The sequence below is a fragment of the Colobus angolensis genome, unplaced genomic scaffold, assembly GCF_000951035.1.
Source record: "Colobus angolensis palliatus isolate OR3802 unplaced genomic scaffold, Cang.pa_1.0 Scaffold5, whole genome shotgun sequence".
NCBI lineage: Eukaryota > Metazoa > Chordata > Mammalia > Primates > Cercopithecidae > Colobus > Colobus angolensis.
Window position 1 is genome coordinate 30,491,739 of NW_012118487.1, and position 20,092 is coordinate 30,511,830.

The 20,092-nt window shown below is 36.0% G+C and overlaps 1 protein-coding gene across 6 annotated transcripts in view; it reads right to left on the reverse strand.

Moving 5' to 3' along the window:
- The window catches only part of GRIA2 (glutamate receptor, ionotropic, AMPA 2), a 153,461-nt gene that overhangs the window by 35,886 nt on the left and 97,483 nt on the right, over positions 1 to 20,092 (reverse strand). For all 6 annotated transcript variants that reach the window (XM_011959719.1, XM_011959718.1, XM_011959720.1 and 3 more), the window contains exons 6-11: positions 15,751 to 15,912; positions 3,962 to 4,129; positions 3,595 to 3,699; positions 2,848 to 2,958; positions 1,081 to 1,287; positions 211 to 581 (exon numbers count right to left, since the gene is read on the reverse strand). In XM_011959719.1, coding sequence (XP_011815109.1) covers positions 211 to 581; positions 1,081 to 1,287; positions 2,848 to 2,958; positions 3,595 to 3,699; positions 3,962 to 4,129; positions 15,751 to 15,912 — 1,124 coding nt within the window. The remainder of the gene's footprint in view (positions 1 to 210; positions 582 to 1,080; positions 1,288 to 2,847; positions 2,959 to 3,594; positions 3,700 to 3,961; positions 4,130 to 15,750; positions 15,913 to 20,092) is intronic.

Here is a 20,092-nt window from a genome sequence, read left to right on the forward strand (position 1 = left end):
TCACCAGGGAAATAGATGAGCAACATTCGCAGAACATTGTTCATATATTTCACAGACTTATGCCGAAGCGAAAAGGATGTCCTTTAAGAGTCTTAAACCACTTGGACAGGAAGTCGGCAGCTGGTAACTTCTTTAGAGTGAATTCATAAACACCATGAATGTCCACTTGAGACCTAAAATGCACAAAGTTGAAGCAGGTGAGTAACCAACCTTGGCGAAATATCGCATCCTTGCTGCATAAAGGCACCCAAGGAAAACCAGAGACTATTAAAAATCCCAAATTCATTAGTTGATTCACTACTTTGTGTTTCTCTTCCATCTTCAAACTCCTCAGTGTGCCACTCGTAGGGGCTAAATCTGCTGACCAGGAATAAAACTACACTGACCCCAATGTAGGCAAAAACAATGCACATCCAGATCTCATAGGCTAAAGGATCAAGAAAGGAAAACACTCCTGGTTTGGACTTCTGAGGCTTCTTGATCATGATAGATATCCCGAGGCTCATGAAGGGCTTTGAGAAGTCAATCACCTCTTCTCTCACAAGGGTAATAGTTAATGGAGCAATTGCAATATCAGCTTTCTGTAAGGGAAAAAAAGGAAAGTAATAGTACCTGGAGTCATGGTCAAAAGGGAATTGTGGTTATGTCACTGGATCAAAGAAAAAGGAGAGGAAATCAGAGAAATCGCAATAATTCTTTCCCTGGTATAGTCCCAGTAAAGAATGAACAAAAGGGAATTATTCCCCCAATGCCCCTCCTCTTTATGAATACACAGTATACCCATCTGGCTTGACTATGATCATTACACATCTGCACTGCATCTCTGCATTTGCAGCCTTTTGACAATACATATGGCCCATATGCTTCAAGAGAGATGAAATGATTGTCTCAGTTAATCTACATGTATACTTCTGGCTTCAATCTTAATCTTTCAGATGTTCACAAATCAACAAGATAATGTTTCTAGAGTAATGTGGGAAATCAACAACCTCAGACATGGATACTTCACAGGGAGAGAAAGCAGTCTGCCAACAACAATTCAAATTGAATTACTTTATCTATGAGAAGAGCTATACTTACCCCATATACAAGTTCTCCAACCATCCCATTCCAAATTTTCGTGTCTGCATCCCTGGCCCCATACTTGCCATCACCAACAATCGTCAACTTGTACTTGAACCCACAATGTTTGGCGATTTCTGCAGCCAGGTCAACACAGTAGCCCTCATAGCGCTCATTGCCTTCAAGCATTTCATGATTTTTCTTCATCATGACATATGGAGATTCCTATATGAAAAGACTTTGCTTTAGCTAATTAAAGTATCTGTGTTAATTACGTACTCTCATTGAATCAAATCTTCTGGTTTAATTATTACCTGTTAACCAGAGTGAATGAAGAATATAGATGGTGAACACACAACAGTAGAAGAATAATTTAAGTATAATGCTTCCCCCAAAAAATCTCTGAATGTCTATCAATATATTTCATTAAGATGGCTTTTACATAACCATACCAAGTGAACAAGATACTCAAAATCACAAACTCTTTGTATATTCTCTAGCCATATTTGTAATTATTAAGACTTAGAGCAAAATATTACTGCTCAACACCTATTTTATTCCACTTTGGATTCACCAAACCCTTATACTTGATTAAGGTTATGCCAATCCCCAAACCAGCATTCACCCAAAACCCTGTGTCACTGCTGTCCCAAAGATAAGGTTCATGTGGAAATCAGGTTCATGGCCAGGGATACACAGACTGAAAGGATCATTGTCATGATGATGTACTGATTCTACCCCCGCAGGCTTCAGGTCTCACTTCATCTGTGAGATACAATATCCTAGAATGATGCTACAAGGATAGCTAGAGAGTAGCTTCCCCCTGTAAACATAAGAAAAAGGAAGCAAGAAAAAAAATGAATCAACACAGTCCAATATTCTCCATTGGAAAGTGGCACCAAGGATATTTGGAGTCTCAATGAGATAGTTCCTCTCAATGGCATGATAAAGGCAAAAATCCTCAAATGTCTAATTTGCACTTGTCAGGAGATTTTCAATTGCCTATCAATGTTTTAATTCAAATCCCTTATCAATCTATTTATATCTGCTCTCAGTATTGTTAGGAGAATAAATCACACAAATTTACAACTTCACTGTTAAATTAAGGCCTTTTTTTTGTAAAAGAAAATAAAATGAAATAGTTTTGTCACAAAATCCTGTCCTATAACAAACACCATTTTCTCCATTTCATTTCACCAACAGCTTGCCATGGTGATCCACATTTCTCTTCCATCTATCCAAAGTCTGAGTGTTGAAGATCCAGTTCAATTTTTCCTTATTCATTCAATATACATTGATTGTGTACTAGCTATGTGCCAACCAGTGCTGAAACTTGGAGTGAAAAGAAGGGAAATAATCCTTGTCTTTAAGGAGATCATCTTTCATTAGATAGAATAAAGACAACTCAACATCATCATGAAATCATGTAACAAATAGGAAGAAAGAATTTACACAGTATTGGGTGGGAATGGAAAGGTGAAGAACTCGCAGAAATATGAGGAACACTCTTCAAGACATTCCCCAATTGTTCACTGATGTAAGCACCAGGGAAGGAATTATCTGTGTAGTTAAACTGTAGCCTTCCTTAAAGAAAATTGGGAACATTTTGAATGCTTTAGCTAGATCTTGTGTTTTCCTTTTAACAGAATAAATATGCAGTGAATGATTAAAACGTTGCAAAAGAAGCAAAACAGATATTATTTTCCTAAAATATAAATAGCTACTCCTGCAGATATTATCCATAAGAAAATACAAAGTAAAACATAGGCATATGTAACAAATTACCAAAATTGTGGTGACAACAACAGTCTTATTCTCAAGCCCAGAGGTGTCATTTCCAGAAGGGAGCTCAGTAAGAGTAACAACCATTTTGTCCACTTCACTCCAGTAGCCAATCTGGAAAAGGTTACAGCAGACAGACGTATGGATAAATGACTCGTCTATTAGCAAAGCACTTAATTATTTTCAAAGCCTTGTCTGAATCTGAAATTAGACCCACATTTACTGGGCTTGTTCTAAACAGAAATGTCTATATATGTGAATCTAACAGGAATAAAAGGAAGTATAAAAAAATGTTAAAAATGACTTGTCTTTTCATATTCACTTTTCATATTCTCTAAGAGTAATTGTTTGGGAGTGGTCATATTGAAATGTAATTAAAATCCAGATAATGGCATTTTAGCCTAAACAGCTAAAAGGGTGATGTTGAATTGAACAGTTACATGCATCTCTGCACCAGCTACCTTTTTTCTTCTGAACCATAAACCTTCAACAATAGTTCTTTCTCTTTTCATTAAAGATTTCCACTTCAGTCTAAAAAGTTAAAGTTCAACAGCTCTACGTATGAACTATTTTTAAAATTATAATTCAGTGTTACTTACCAGAAATAAACAGACTTTAGGAAAAAAAAAAAAAAACTTCAAAATACATCTGTTTCTGGAAGTCATTAAACTCTATGTGAATACACATCTCCAGAACTCTAGCTAACTCACCTCCTCACATAGAACTGCTTTTAAATCACTAAGGATTTACCTTCCGGGGCCCATTAGTTTTGAGCTCCATGATGTTAATTGTATAGTTTATTCTTTTTCCATTCTGGTCAAACTTTATATTTCCTGAGAGACCTTCAACCTGAACCTAATGAAGAAATGGGAAAGGAGCAGAGTTATCTATTTACTTCAATTAAACATATACACTGTACAGATTACTTTCACCAGCTGAAGTCAAGAAAACTACATCAATAAGGTTTGTTTCTTTCTTCAACCTACCTTTGCATTGTTAGAAAAGAACGTTGCCTGTATGTTAGACATAAGGAATAAGACAAAGATGACTAATTCAGCAGGAAGAAAACATTAATGGCCATATTAAGTCACATTAATGATTATTTTGAGTAACTGACCTGTTTGAGGGCCCTTTCTATTTCTACACCTTGTCCCCAGGGCACCGCTGGGTTTGCCAGACAGTCTCCCGCATTCCCCCTTCGGGAGATTTCAATTCTCTGCTTCCTTAGGTTGCGGAAGGCTTCAGTCATCACTTGGACGGCATCATAGGTCAGAGCAGAAGTATACTGCAAATGATCACACACATTTCATAAGAACGGGAGAAAATTCAGAAACTCACTGCACACCAGCAACCAAGACTGCCATTGCTCAGCACACCACACCACCTAAAACTCCAAGAATTTAAACACAATTTCTGCATCTAGAAACCTAAGAATTGAAGAGAAGCCTTACAAAACATGGGGACTTTGAAATGTGCTTTTGACTCTAAACATGTTCTATTATGTTAATATCTCAGCTGTTTCAGGTGAGACCTTTTCATAATAATTGTGTCAATGTTTAGTTTTCTTTTATTTTTCTAACCTGCTTCTTGTTACAGCCTCACTTTATAGCCTGCTATGGTGATATACAAAACTATAAGATTAACAATTAATATTTCTTTACAGTCTAATGAGAAATACATTTGTCAATGCAGAAGGAATATGAATTAGTTTCAGGATTCTTAGTCTCTAATTCAACCCCGGTCATGCTTACACTGATCTGCAGTGGTTTTAGGGGTGTCTACTTAGGGTCCCCTAGGTGATTCTGGTAATCAAGTAGAAGAACCACAAAACTTCATAATTTCTGTGCCCCCATGCCTCCATGCTTCAACAGTCTATGATAACATTGGTTCAAAACTTATGGTGTTCAGATCCCAGTGGGACAGCACAATTACTACATTTTCTAGGGCCAAACAGATTAACACTACATGTGTACCAGGCATTGTCAGTGTCTGGATAAGTAGTAGCATGTGCATGTATATATATTACCATTTGCCAAATGGATGATGCTGTCAGTTAATGATTAATTACATTTCGACATTAAAGTTTTGCTGAATGCTGAGAAAATTTCTGTCATTATTTTTCAATCTGTAGGTACTAAAAGTACGGTGAAGCTTGGGAGAAAGAAATGCAATACTGTACCATACTGACTTTGTGACATGCTAAATTCTTGATCACCAATCCAAAACAGGCACTCAGCATTCCCAAAGAATTCTACTCAGTTCCTTAGTATTTCAGGTCTTCCACTCTCAAAAATGATAATTTCATCTTTGTCTTCTCCAAATACCCTGACCTCTATATACTTCTCTTTCTCTAAATTCCTGCTGAAAACCTTGCCTTCCTTATCATGGAAAAAAGATAAGTCATCTAACAGTAAAACCACTAAGCTCTCCATACTCTGTTGTTCACCTGAGATGACAACACAGGACATCTACTTAAGAAACGACTTCTTGAAGTAAATAAGAAATATCACATCAAGATATATCTGCTTTGCTTGTATGTTTGTTTCTATTCTAAAGGAAAAAAACATTAATTTGTTTTTTATACAGAAATAAGTTTATTGCCAAAATAATTCTTACAATAATGTCTAGGTCTCTGAAAAAGAAATGTAACCTAAATTGAAATATTGCAGTTTGTATGGAAATGGTGATAATAGCTAAAAGTCAACATTTTTGACTTAGCTTGCTCACATTACTAGGGGAAAGCTATAAATCCGTCTACTAAATGTGTTTGAGGTCTACAGATGTTGGTTAACTACATTTAAAAAATATGATTAGCTTGAATGAATTGAAAGCATTTAGATCTATGTAGCATATTATGAATATGATTCAGAGTATGCACACATTAAGAGTAAAAATCCTTTCAACCTTTTTCAAATGCTCAAAACTAATCAAGTCTTGAGCCTATTACCATTTTAAATTAAAAGTCACAATCATAGAAACACAATATTGGGCTGAGAGAAAATCAACAGCTTCTGTATCCAGAGTTCCTTTCTGCTTATGTTCTGCATGTATGGCTCATTTATTTTTCTAAACAAATATGTTCACATTTTTGATTGGATAGTTAAATATTTCAGTTTTATTCTACCATTCATTAAACTAGATGTAAATTAATTTGAAAGGAGCATGACAATGTAACTATCTCCTTCTTTGAAAACAAATGCTTCATTTCTGTCCCTATGTTTATGTTCTGTGAAATCCCTCAGCTGAGTTGGAAATTTACATTTCAGTGGGGGACCATTTTGCTTTGCAGTGTTATATCACAATCACATCATAGCCACACATTAAGAATAAATCTGGAAAATCGTTTTTACGGTCCATTTTCCAAATGTGCCTTTTACTTTGCTTTAAATGTGTATTTATTGAGACTTAATTTTCAAAAATAAAATAAAATATGCATTTTAGACATGTTTGTTATGTCCAGTAGTCATCAGACAAACCAATCAATAATACATTACTGTAATCTCTGATGCGAGAAAACAGTGTTCTAACACCAAAAAAGGGGGGAATGAAAAGAAGCTCTGTGTATATCTCAAATTTAATGAACACAAAAGAGGAGAAGCAGGCGACAGCACAAATTTTCATGGGTTATCGCAATGACGGCACCTTTTTCTAAACATAGTATCCATACCATAACAAAATTTAAAAACATACATTCAACGAAAAATACTAAAATTTAAGTACTATTAAAGTGTTATGACATTTCCCATGAATGACCACTGTTAGAAATTTTCTTTAACACTTGAATTAGTTGACTATAGTTTAGAAAGCATTGCATTTAGCATCAGAAGACAGGGCTCAAGCCCAGATTTTACTATTTACTGTTCTGTTGCCTTGGGCAAGTGAACTAAAGAATTATTGTCTAGGTTGTTTAGTAAAATAAGGAGAGCAATGCTTCTTCTGTCTATGTTATAAGAGTGTTGAAAAGGAAGGTAGGGAAAAATATTCATGTTTACCTAGTTCTCTTCTTGACAAGCTGGAGATAGGTCTAAAAAACCCTATGCCACAACTGTTTTTTTGTTTGTTTGTTTGTTTTTGAGACGGAGTCTCTCTCTGTCCCCCAGGCTGGAGTGCAGTGGCCGGATCTCAGCTCACTGCAAGCTCCGCCTCCCGGGTTTACGTCATTCTCCTGCCTCAGCCTCCCGAGTAGCTGGAACTACAGGTGCCCGCCATTTCGCCCGGCTAGTTTTTTTGTATGTTTTATCAGAGACCGGGTTTCACCGCGTTAGTCAGGATGGTCTCCATATCCTGACCCAGTGATCCGCCTGTCTCGGCCTCCCAAAGTGCTGGGATTACAGGCTTGAGCCACCACGCCCGGCCCTGTTTTTATTCCAATTCTATAGGTGAAGATTCCAAGTTATAAACTTTCATTTTACCCAGCTTCACAAAAAATGTGTGGCAAAAGTGGATTTGAATCCAGATCTCTGTGATTCCAGGGTAATTATGATGACCAATTGCCCTGGTTTTCCTCGACTGTCACAATATCGCAAGGAAAAGTCTTGAGTCCCAGGAACCTTTTCAATCCCGGGTACACTAGGATGGTTAGTTACTTTATTTGGCAAATACTGTATCAAATAAGTAGATGTATAGTAAATGAGAAGCTTGATGAGTTGTAAAATATGTTATATATATAAGTTATTGACCAGTAGGTTTCCATTATTTTCTTCTTTTGTTACTATCTATCTTGATGCAAAACTGTTTGTTTTTACGATGTTTTGAAAACCAGTATCTCACTCCACACAAAAGGGTTCTGTGATCTAATAAGTACAGAAAATGATTTTCACATTGACATATTATAGACCCTCAGAAATCCTGCAATAACAGTTTAACTGTTTAATCAGTATTTCCCAAACTGATTACCAACTTTGAAATTTCTTTAACATCAATTATTTTCCATAAGAATAGTGTTTTATGTAACATATTTTTGGATGTTAAAAGTTTTATGGCCTGGTACATTTTATATACTCATTTCTAAAATAGCCTCAATTACTTAGTTAAAAAATTATTATACATTGAATGATATTCCTCTGGAGAATCTTATGCAATCTTAATTCTCAGTTTCATCCTTTTATAAAATAATTTAAAACAGGGTCAAAAATTATGATTTCTAGGAAAAATAAGTAAACCTATAAGAAAAATTTTAAGCAAGTTTTTTTTAAGATAACCAACAGTGACCAAATCAATTAGGGTCATAAGACAAATGAACATTATGAGGAAATATATTATAAACTTAAAATGATTCACTTAACTTCAAATTCAACTACAGTCTACTCTATGGAAAAGAGCTGCCTGTGATAAGGTCATCTTTAATTTACTGTAAAGCACATTGAATATGTGCCCTTTGAAACTTCACTGCATAAAGGCATAAAAGTCTTCATAAAAACCTTAGTAAGTATACAAGCTCTATCACATTTTCCAAGGGTGAAAAGAGAGCTGCATTGGCAAGAAACCTAAATTAACATATTTTATTATTCTTCATGAATAATAAAATAATTTTAATCTACTGTGAAGAAAGAGTCTTCATGTAAAAGGAATAAATTAAATACAACATATTTTTGCCTACATTACCCAAATTGGCTGTTAATCTTTACTGAAAATCTTACTTACAGATTAAGGTTTTTATATTCAGAAACTTGAGATTACTGAAGAATTCAAATTTTCAGATAAAGCTAATCAGATTCACCAAAACAGAAATAGGATGCTGAAATCAAGGCATTGTCTGGTTTTGATTCAGTCACAGGTAAAGACTTTCTCAGGAGCAGATCTTTTATTTTGTTGGTTGAATAAATCCCTCTCCCTGACTCTCTACTTCCTAGAATCTTATAAAAAGGTGAAAGTTCTTCATTTTTTATGATCTATGAAAAACAAAATGTATATGTCCAGAGTAAATTAGGATTCAATTTTGGCACCTGGAGATCAAAGAGGTCTGCCTACCTGCAAGTCACTACAATCTCTGAGAGATAGAGGCACCACTTGAGGTGTCAGAGATGCAGCAAAAATTTGAAATGTTAATGTATGTTTCACTGAGGGCTTAAGTTAGCACTTCACATAATCATAGTATTAGACAGTTGCAGGAAACCTAAAAGTTTACCTACACTTATTCCCTTTACAGATAAAGAAATATGAAAATGAGATGTGAGCCCAGGTGCCCTGAATTATAATTATAAATATTAATAATACATTTTTAAAGTTGTAATATACGTATTTTAAAGATTCATCTTTGCAAAATAAACAATCTTATCAATATCAAATTTATACATTTATTTCAGTCATTTACACACTTTTTAAACTATAAAATACAAGGAATTAATATGTCAAATTTCAAACTTCCAGGTTGTGTTGGCAAAATGCTGTAATATTAGGAAGAGTGAATGCCAGTCTGCCAGCTGTGGTTTGGACAGTTAAAACACTCAAGAAGCAGAATTAATTCTATTAGGCCACTAGGGTACTATTTAATGCACGACACTAATTACTGAACTGGAAAAGATTATACTATTTTCAGGCAGACCTAATAACTCTCTTAGGAAAGCAATTAAGAAAGTTTGAGGCTGCGTGTGAAGTTGTTTCCTGAATAAAATGAGATTCTTGTGAGAAAACCATTATTTAAAGTGCCACACAAATGTCAGCCATGGATTATTGTTGAATTCCTTAACACCAGTAGGAGACTGAAGACACAAAAGTTGAACAAAGGTTATTATGTGACAAGGTAGAATGGCTGGTCATACTTCACAGGATGTTGGAGACATTAAAAATAATCAAAATCAGTCTAAAAATAGAAATATCCATAAATTATTTTTGAGACAGTGAGAAATATCTTTATACTCTTTCTCTTTAAAAAAATACTTTTAAGGAAGATAAAATGCCTGTTTTAATGTTCCCATGTAAATTCTGGTGCTGTGATGGGTCAGATCAGATAACTACATTAACTTTACATTTTATCAACTAAAGGAACTCATTGCTTTTCTGTCAGGGCTCAACAAGAGAACACATGCAGAAATCTATGGCAGAAATCTAAATCATATTTCATCACAATAATAATGTCATATTTTTTCCTTTAATTAGTCAATATTTTCCAATTCGTTACTCTTCATCCCTACAAATATCTATCATGTGCTTACTCTTTGCAAACCACTGTGTGAGATTTAAGGCTAATAAGATACAAATGAGACATTTCCTTTGAGAGGTTTATTTGTAATCTACAAATATCTCTTGACTGAATTTATATCAGTATATTACCTAAGAATGATTCAGATTTTACAATATTTCATTTATGAAGAAATTAAGAGAAATGGCAGATATAACAAAGCCATCTATTTCCCTCCATCCCCATGCCACAACCACAATTCAGACAACCATTGTTTCTTGTCTGATTATTTGTGATATCTTCCAAAAGCTTCCCTGCCTCCACCAGGGCTCCCTGCAATCTCTTGTCATCAGGGCACTCATAGTAACCTTCATGCATCAAAGCCATGATCAGCACTCTCCTCTCGTAGTTCCCTGTTGCTCTTCAAATTAGACAAGAAAATCCTTAATACGTCAACAAGGCATAAAACCTCTTCTGGATCTTGTACAGTTCTAGTAAGATTTCTCAGCGTTTCTTCAAATCATTTCTGCTCAACCTCTGGCCTTATGGAAATATTTATATTTTCCTTGCACTGGAGACGTTATTTATCCTAGTTCCTTTATCTGGAGCCAATTGTTCCTTATGCTTTCTCCTAACTCCTACTTCTTCAGGTCTCCAATTCCACATTGCTTCCTCTAAGAAGCCTTTTCTTACCTCCAGAATTAGGATTAGGAGCTTCTCATAGGTGATACCAGAGTACCTTTGCTTTTCTCTATTTGTTGATTCATGAAGTCTCTATTAGATGGTTACCATGTGTGAGGATTTATTCTAGGAGTCTGGGATATCTTGATGAATTTTTTTTTAAATGGCACTTACTTTCAAGTAGGAGGAGATAATTAACAATGCAATGAATACATAAATGATAAGAACAGTAAACTAGTAAGCTTCTTTTAAAACTGAACACGAGATTGGCAAAACATTGGCAAGTTGGATGGTGGGTATACGGAGATTATTATACTTTTCTACCTTTACGTGTGTTTGAAATGTCCATAATAAAAAGAGTTTAAATGTTTAAAAAAAAAGAACAGTAAACTAAAAGTTAAGAATTGGGAAAGCTGGATCAGGGAAAGGGTGATGCACAAACTCTGATGGTGGCAAGATTGCAGTTTTAAATACATAGCCTACTATTGCCTTGCATGAGAAGACAGGATTTGAAAGAGATCTAAGGAGTGCAGGAGACTTGACCATGCAAATATTTAAGAGGTCAACAGTCAAGAAGAAAAAATAGCCAGCTCAAAGGCCCTGAAGTAGGAAGGTGCTTGGGTTGGTTGAGGAATAGCAAGGAGGCCAATGTAGCTGAAACAGAGTGAGCCACGGCATAGAGATGTGGTTCCATGGGACTGGGTGACAGGGCCTCATAAGACAACAGGGTAACTTTGGCTCTTTTACTCCAAGTGAAATGGAGAGACATTGGAGCATTTGGAAGAGAACGACAATATAATCTATATATACTTTAAAAGGATCACAAAGATGGAAGATAACAGGGGCAGGGCTGAATGGAGGGAAATCAATTTTAGAGACTGTTGCAATAACCTTATGAAGGTAGCTGGATTTAGTTGGTTGCAGAGAAGGTGGTAAGAAGTGAGGCAGTGCTAATGGGGTTTCTGATACATGGAATGTATGTTACAAGAGAAAGAGAAGGGTAAAGGACCAAGATACTGGTCTAAGCAACAACTGAAAGATGTAGTTGCCATCAACTGGAATAAGAAAGACTGTTGAAGGAATAGTTTCCAGAGGCTGAGGAGGAAGTAGTAGAGGAAAATCTAAAGTTTAGTTTTGAATATGTAGGTTTAAGATAGCAATAAGACAACTTCCATCAATGCTACAAAGTAATTGTTTGGTTTCTAGTCTGAAGACTGTAATCTCCTTAAGGACCAGAACTTTGTCTTTTCTCTGACACCTAGAACAGTGCCTGCTGTGGAGTAGACAATAAATATGTGTCGAGTAAATAAATGAATTAATAAATGAATGAATGAATGTTGCCCCAAATAGCAAATTAGTGTCAGACCTAAAATTTCAGTGCCACGACTTAAGTTATTTTTTGTATATTATGTAAGAATGAAGAAATTTAAACATTGTAATTTATATTTGGTGGTTATTAAAATGTTAAATATTAGACCTCATTTAAGATTTTACTTGCTGAATAAAATTTATTTTAATTTGAAAACTTTGGCCGGGCACGGTGGCTCAAGCCTGTAATCCCAGCACTTTGGGAGGCCGAGACGGGCGGATCACGAGGTCAGGAGATCGAGACCATCCTGGCTAACACAGTGAAACCCCGTCTCTACTAAAAAATACAAAAAACTAGCCAGGCGAGGTGGTGGGCGCCTGTAGTCCCAGCTACTTGGGAGGCTGAGGCAGGAGAATGGCGTAAACCCGGGAGGCGGAGCTTGCAGTGAGCTGAGATCCGGCCACTGCACCCCAGCCTGGGCGACAGAGCGAGACTCCATCTCAAAAAAATAAATAAATAAATTAAATTAAATTAAATTAAATTAAAAAAAGAAAACTTTGGAAGCTGATTTAACTTTAGGGGAAGATGAAAACGTTGAACAGTCATTTATTTATTACTCCCACAAGTTGATATAATTTCTATAATTCCTAAACCCTAACTATGAAATAATTTGACATATTGAACTGTATTTTTATAGATTTTTATACCAATAACACTAGTTTTTATTGTCAAGTAGTAAAATGTGATATGAATTTATCACATTTTAAATGTGGCAATGTACCCAATTCAGTCAATCACCCAAAAGGCAACATCAAAGGACATAACCTCATTGTAAATAATCTCATTAGAAATATTTTGCTCCTTTTGTGTAAGCAAATAATACATTGAGACTATGTTCCTTGTTTATATTTAGAAGACGCTATATAATCTCCTATGTAGTTTTTCTTCCTTTCTTCTGTCTGGAAGCAAAAATAATTATGAAAGCATTGTCTTGTCCTTACTACCTTCCACATCTGTTGACAATTGAAGGACCTTACCTCTTGCAACTTCCATAACATGCCCCCACTCACTGGTACCAAATATTTACATTTTTGCAATAGCAACACACGTGCAGTTCCCTGGATCTGTCACGCTGTTGCATTACTTTGAGTCTCTGTACATTTAGAACTTCCCCAAGCAGCTTCCCATACTTTTCTTCCTTCTCAACCATGTGCAAAGCCTTGCACAGGCATCCCTCCCACAAAAGCCTTCCTTGACCTTCCTTCCAATCACTGTCAAAATCATGGCCAAGAAATTGGCATATTTCATCAGTCTATTATATTTGCTGATTGATATGTTTGTCTCCTTTAGACTGAATTCTCAAAGACAGGATTCACACGTTTTTCATTTCTTTATATTTAGTTTTTGGACTTTAGTACGTAAGCAATACATTTCTGTGTTAGTATAAACTTCCTCCCCAAACACATTCTCCCCACAGATTTTCAGTAATTTTTATCAAGCTTCAGGGACCTCATAAAATATGCCTCTGGGTGGAGTTAGGGGGGTTACAAAATGTTAAAGTTGGAGTACACCTTTGAAATTGGCTGACATTCTCTCATTTTAGAAAATGGCTGGGAAAACAAATTAGTCCTTATAGGCACCTATGTTTCCAAAGCTGTGCTAGCCCTTTGGAAGTGTTATTTAATCCTCACAGCAACCTGGGAATTAATGGTCACTACTGCATTGTATAGATGAGAATCCTGGACTCAGGGTCAAGTAGTGATTCACAGCCTAAGTTTTAAAACACATTAGTCTAGGTTCTTTGAAACACCTCACAATGAAGGAGCATAATGATCTCTTTGAAAATGGGCAGAAGCCATCAAAAGGGAGGCGCTTTGGAGGGGAAATGGTTACAGCAGGAAGGAAGCAAGGAAGGTCACAATGCAGGTTCTCAACTCAGTGAAATCTGGCACTAGGTTTTGGCAAAATTTTTAACAGAATGCATTGCCAAACATCTCTCACACCGCAAATGCATCTTGTATTTTAATGCAAGACACATGAACTTGAATCATGATATGACTTCTAGGAGAAAAACATAATTTCATTTTGCTTTCATCCTTCTCCCAGCAGGCAGCAGTGAGGGGCAACACAATGACTAACGGAGTATTCAAAAGGAGCATGCTGGTTCCACTGGAGGATAACATCCACTCCATCAGAGAACTTACATGACACCATCTCTGAATGGATGGAAGCCTGCAATTACACAGAATGGGATCAGCAGTTAGATCTCTTCTAGGCACAGACGGATACATATGCTGACATCAACTAAGGCTCTGGGTGTCCATCTACCTGCTCAGAATCCCGTTACATGAAAAGTACCTCCACGATATAAACAGTACAAACATTGAATCTCAACTAAAGTCACCAAAGAGGAAGTCACCTCGTTTTTATAAAAAACCTAACTTGGTGTTATTCTTTAAAATCCTATGGAATGCTTTTACAAAATTGACTTAAAAATTAAAAGATCCATTTATAAATCCAAAAATAAAGAACTTCAAAATTTCTAATCCTTTTCTAGGACCAATCTGATAGATAGACATGCATCTATCATCAAACAACATCTCTATGATGCATATTCAGGTACAACTGTGGGAGCAACTGAAATAACACTGTCCTGCCTGGTTCATATACAATTGCTTTATAATTCACAAACAAGATTACTATACAATTTTTCAACTTTTGCTCTTAATTTTCATAAAGAATGTGAACATCATCTTAACTTTCAACCCACTCACTCTTTAAACTATCCTTAGTCAAATTTTAATCCTAACTCTGCTCTCAATAAGGTTACCAACAGAAGGAAAAATACCTTCCTGTCAACAGCAGAAATATTGACTATTTAGAAGTAAATTCATGCATGCATGTGTATACCCAATAAAATGCATCAAATAAACAAGTGAAGACCTCACTGTGTCCAAACCCACGGAGAACAAAGATCAGTCTGTGTAGCTTTTACACCTGAGGAGTAAATAATATTTGTCGTTCAAGAATCTTTCGTTTGATTGCACACAGCATTACAGTTGTGTTTTAATTATTAAGGCAAGTTGAGATTTTTATCTTCTTTTAAAGTGTTCAAGACACAAGGCTACTCATCAGCAGTTATTTTATGCACAGACACACACACACACACACACACACACACTTTCTCTCCTTTTTGTGGCCATATGTTTATTGACTGAACTAAGAACTGTCTGCAAGTTGGCTTTTTGAAGATTAGGAACAAACTGACACCTATTGTTCTTTAATTTATTTGCAAACATAATATTCTAAACAGCAGTCAGGGTAAAATTGGCCCTTATGCTTCAGGTCTCAGCTTAAAAATTCCCTGCCCCTTCCATGTCGCTAATTGTTTACTGAGCTCTTCCTTCATGGTATTCTTCTGTCAACACTTTTGTCTTTCTTCTATTCAGCTGTGAGCAGGGACATTTTCCCTGTCTTTTTATTTACCAAAAAAGTGTCTGGCTCAGAATCCCCTCAATAAAAATTCCACATCGATTAATAAATGAATGACTTTATTTATTATAAATTATCATAGGAGTAAGGAAGTAGAATACACAAGAGTAATACAGTACAGCTCTAATAGTTTTACTTAGACCATAAAAATGTGAACAATATATTTAGCAGTCAATGTGTTAGCCATATTTTGAAACGTGCTCTCTACTCCCTGTATTACTTTCTCCTTCTTCCTTATTTGCCAAGGCCCTTCTCTCTGCTCACATAGGAAAGCAAAAGAAAAAAAGCAGAAACCAAAGCAAACCTTAATTGTCGTTGTGTGTGCTCCAGGGTATTCTTTTTCTTCCAGTGTTGACCATCTTTCTATAAATTTAGACACCAAGGAATCGTCATAGTCCACTATCTGAAACCCAGAGACATTCGCACCTCCAAACTGGATTTTTAATAGGTCTCCATCAGTAAATCCCTAAACATAGGACACATTGATGTCACGCTTTTTATTTGAGAAACAAATGCTACTTAACATTTACCAAATAACTCTATACATTGTGGTTTTAGATATTTCAAAGAACATATGAGATATAACAAGCCTGCAGAAAATGTCCCATGTATTTACCAGCCAGTGTTCATCATCAGCACCTAACACCACATTTGCATCATAGTGATTCCCTAATCAATACACGTTTGCTAATGGATCATCTCATGAAACACTCATGGTTGAGCCTACGTAAAACTTCTCCACTTTATTTAGAAATCTTCCATTGACAAGGACTGGGTTTTACTTACTGGTTCTACAAAGGAGAACCATCATGTGGTTACAGACACTTAATAACATTAAAGTAGTTCTCGAAGAACCACAACCTTGTGAGCAAGTTACTCCTGTTTGAATTGTTTCTTCACTCATGTGATAGGAACATCTTCAAAACGAGTTACTAAATGTCCAGTCATAATTTGAGAAGAATTAAACAATTTCACATTAAGCTGGAAGCTAATTTTATAGAATATATTAAATTAAAAAAAATAAATTTATCTTGTATTATTGCAGTGAATTCAGTCATTACTAAAGCTATTATGCTATATTTACATTGATTTCAAATATTGTGCTGACATGAATTTTATCAACTTGATAGTATATCTCTCTCAAAGATGAAATTAATTTCCATAGACCACAATTAGAAATGTTTTCACATTTCACAAATACTTATTCTATATTATTGTACACAAAAGTTAAAAGTATCCTAAATTAATTTTGAATTATCACACCCAAAAATGTAGGAGAATCTTTTCTTTGTTATTGATATTAAAACATGCTTATTATATTATTTAGCTGGAGGAGAAGGTAATTACTTTTTATTGGCTCACAATTTTGTTTCTGTTTATCAAGATAATGCAAATAGTGCAAAAAGGAATATAACAAAAATCATATACTCTTTGTTTTACCCTATGTATGTTCCAGTTGAGTTGCTTCAAAACATTCAATTTTAATATATTTGCTTTTCACATATTTACCTCTTCTGCATGACACATTTTTATTACTCTTTCTAATTTACCAATTTTAGAAAATTTTATTGAGTTTTTGTGTATCCCACGAGTACGAAGCTTGTGTACATGACAAAAGCATTTATCTTCTCACCCATTTTCATCAGTACTTAGTGTTTACATATTTATAACTCTAAATGTTATTCATAGCAAAGCCAAACAGTGTATCAGGATTGCATTTTCTTTCTTGAACATGATCTCAGCCCATGTTTATAATCATGTCCCATTTTTTCACTACTAGAGATTTCTATATGCCTATCCTTATTTTTCCCAGTGCTTCCATGAAAACATTTCATGCCTATGAGTAAAGCTTTTTTAAAAAATGAAATATTAAAACGTATCAGGTAATCTGTTTCAACTTTTTCTTGAAATTTTAATTTCTAGGAAACCCCCTTCTTAATGCTGGAATCCAAATTGGCTCTTCTCTTCACCTACTCTACAGCTGTTACTTTAGCATGTTCCTTCACCACTTTTCTGATTTAAATCCCATTTCCTTGGTCATATTTCTCTTTCTTGATTTATTGATTACCTCTACTGGAGTCCTCTGATAGTTTGCTGAAATACTTTGGAGATAAATTTATTGAGACATTGCATGTCTGAAACATAACTTTGTTTTATCCTGATTCATGGTTAGTAGTTTGGCTTGGTATAGAATTTTATGGTAAAAAAAACTTACAATCTGAAGGCATTGTCCCATTGACTATCACTATCCAATGTTTCTAATGAAAAACACGTTATTTCCAATTTTTTGGTATGTCATCTACTTCCCACTCTTATCTGCCTCCAGCCACTTGCTAGAAACTTTTAAATCTTCTCTTTATCTCTGAAATTCCATTATGATATTGCCACTGTAGGTCTTTGTCTTTTATTATTGTGTATATTCAATAAGCAGATTTATGTGATTCAGTACTGGATATTTTTCCAAATGTTTCTTTAACATTTTCCTTCCCCTAGTTTCACTCTTCTCTTTTTCTAGAATATCAATTATTAAGATATTATAACTGTTAAATGTCAAAGTCCCTTATACATTTATTTTTTCTATTTTATATTTGTGTTGTTATTATGTTACATATTCTGGAAGATTTTCTCAAATTTATCTTCCAACTCATTTAACCTGTAATTCTAGGAAACAAAAGAAGTTAACTTTCTGGAGCTCTTATTCTCCATTTCTTTTTCTTCTCATAGCATCCTCTTCTCTCTTTTTTGGATAAAATATTTTCCCTACTTCTAGGCAGATATTACTTACAATTTTAAAAATTTTCTCATGTTTCCTGCCACGGATCTGTTTGTTTGCATTGCATACATCATGGTAAGGACTTTTCTCAAATGCCAAGTTATGCTGGGCTATTTAAGAGCAAGACACCAAAATGTTTCTTGGAATTTCTATGTGCATGGACAAGGCACGTTAACGAGTATGCTTCACTGTAAGGTAGATGGTGAGGGTGAGGTGGGGTGGATAGCAGTGTTGTTTGTCCATATTGAAGTTCTTTTCTCTGGGCCATTCAGTTTCTTCAGAATCTTCCAGTCTCCTACACGAGTGCATATGCTTGGCTAAGTTTTAGGGACAGGATGAAGGATGGGGGATGATGAGGTCAGAATTTCATACAGATCCATTCACTTAGTTACTCATAATCCCAGCACTTTGGGAGGCCGAGACGGGCGGATCACAAGGCAAGAGATCGAGACCATCCTGGCTAACACGGTGAAACCCCGTCTCTACTAAAAAACACAAAAAACTAGCCGGGCGAGGTGGCGGGCGCCTGTAGTCCCAGCTACTCGGGAGGCTGAGGCAGGAGAATGGCGTAAACCCGGGAGGCGGAGCTTGCAGTGAGCTGAGATCCGGCCACTGCACTAGCCCGGGCAACAGAGCGAGACTCCGTCTCAAAAAAAAAAAAAAGAAAAAAGAATTTCTCTAATTCACCTTCTCTAGTAAGAAGTATTATCAAGAGAGGAAATAGGTGCTTAGGGACCAGGACTTGTAGTTACCTGGTTGCTTGGGTTGTGTAAAAAGAATCCTTGGGGCATCCAATTATTCCCTATGGCTTTTGAATCAAGTCCCTTGTACCAGGTGGTCTTAGTGAACCACCCAGGTGTCCTAGGATGTACGATGCACTTTACAGATGTAGTTGATCTGCCCATCCCCTAGGCACTTCCCCTGCTTTGGCCAATGGCTACCATCCATAACCTTTCCACGAGAATTGCCCTGGGACAACCAAAGCTGCATCCCTGATGGCCCTTGCTTAATAGTAAAAACTGGGATCTAGGTACAAAGACCCTTTGCCTCAAGCTGAATGAGTGCAGTGCAATTTATGCAACCAAGTGCCCAGAGGCAATCAGACTAAATCCAGCTCTCACCTCAAACCGCATGCTTTTTTTTTTTTTTTTTTCCCTGTGTCTTTTAATTTTTTTTATACTTTAAGTTCTAGGGTACATGTGCACAATATGCAGGTTTGTTACGTATGTACACATGTGCCATGTTGGTGTGCTGCACCCATTAACTCGTTGTTTACATTAGGTATATCTCCTAATGCTACCGCTCTGCCCGCCCCCCACCCCACGACAGGCCCCAGTGTATGGTGTTCTCCACCCTGTGTCCAAGTGTTTTCATTGTTCAATTCCCACCTATGAGTGAGAACATGCAGTGTTTGGTTTTCCGTCCTTGCGATAGTTTGCTGAGAATGATGGTTTCCAGCTTCATCCATGTCCCTACAAAGGACATGAACTCATCCTTTTTATGGCTGCATAGTATTCTATGGTGTATAGCGCCACAGTTTCTTAATCCAGTCTGTCATTGATGGACATTTGGGTTGGTTCCAAGTCTTTGCTATTATTAACAGTGTTGCTATAAACATATGTGTGCATGTGTCTTTATAGCAGTATGATTTACAATCCTTTGGGTATATACCCAGTAATGGGATTGCTGGGTTAAATGGTATTCTAGGTCTAGATCCTTGAGGAATTGCCACACTGTCTTCCATGATGGTTGAACTAGTTTACAGTCTCATCAACGGTGTAAAAGTGTTCCTATTTCTCCACATTCTCTCCAGTACCTATTGTTTCCTGACTTTTTAATGATCACCATTCTAACTGGTGTGTTTTTTTCCTTC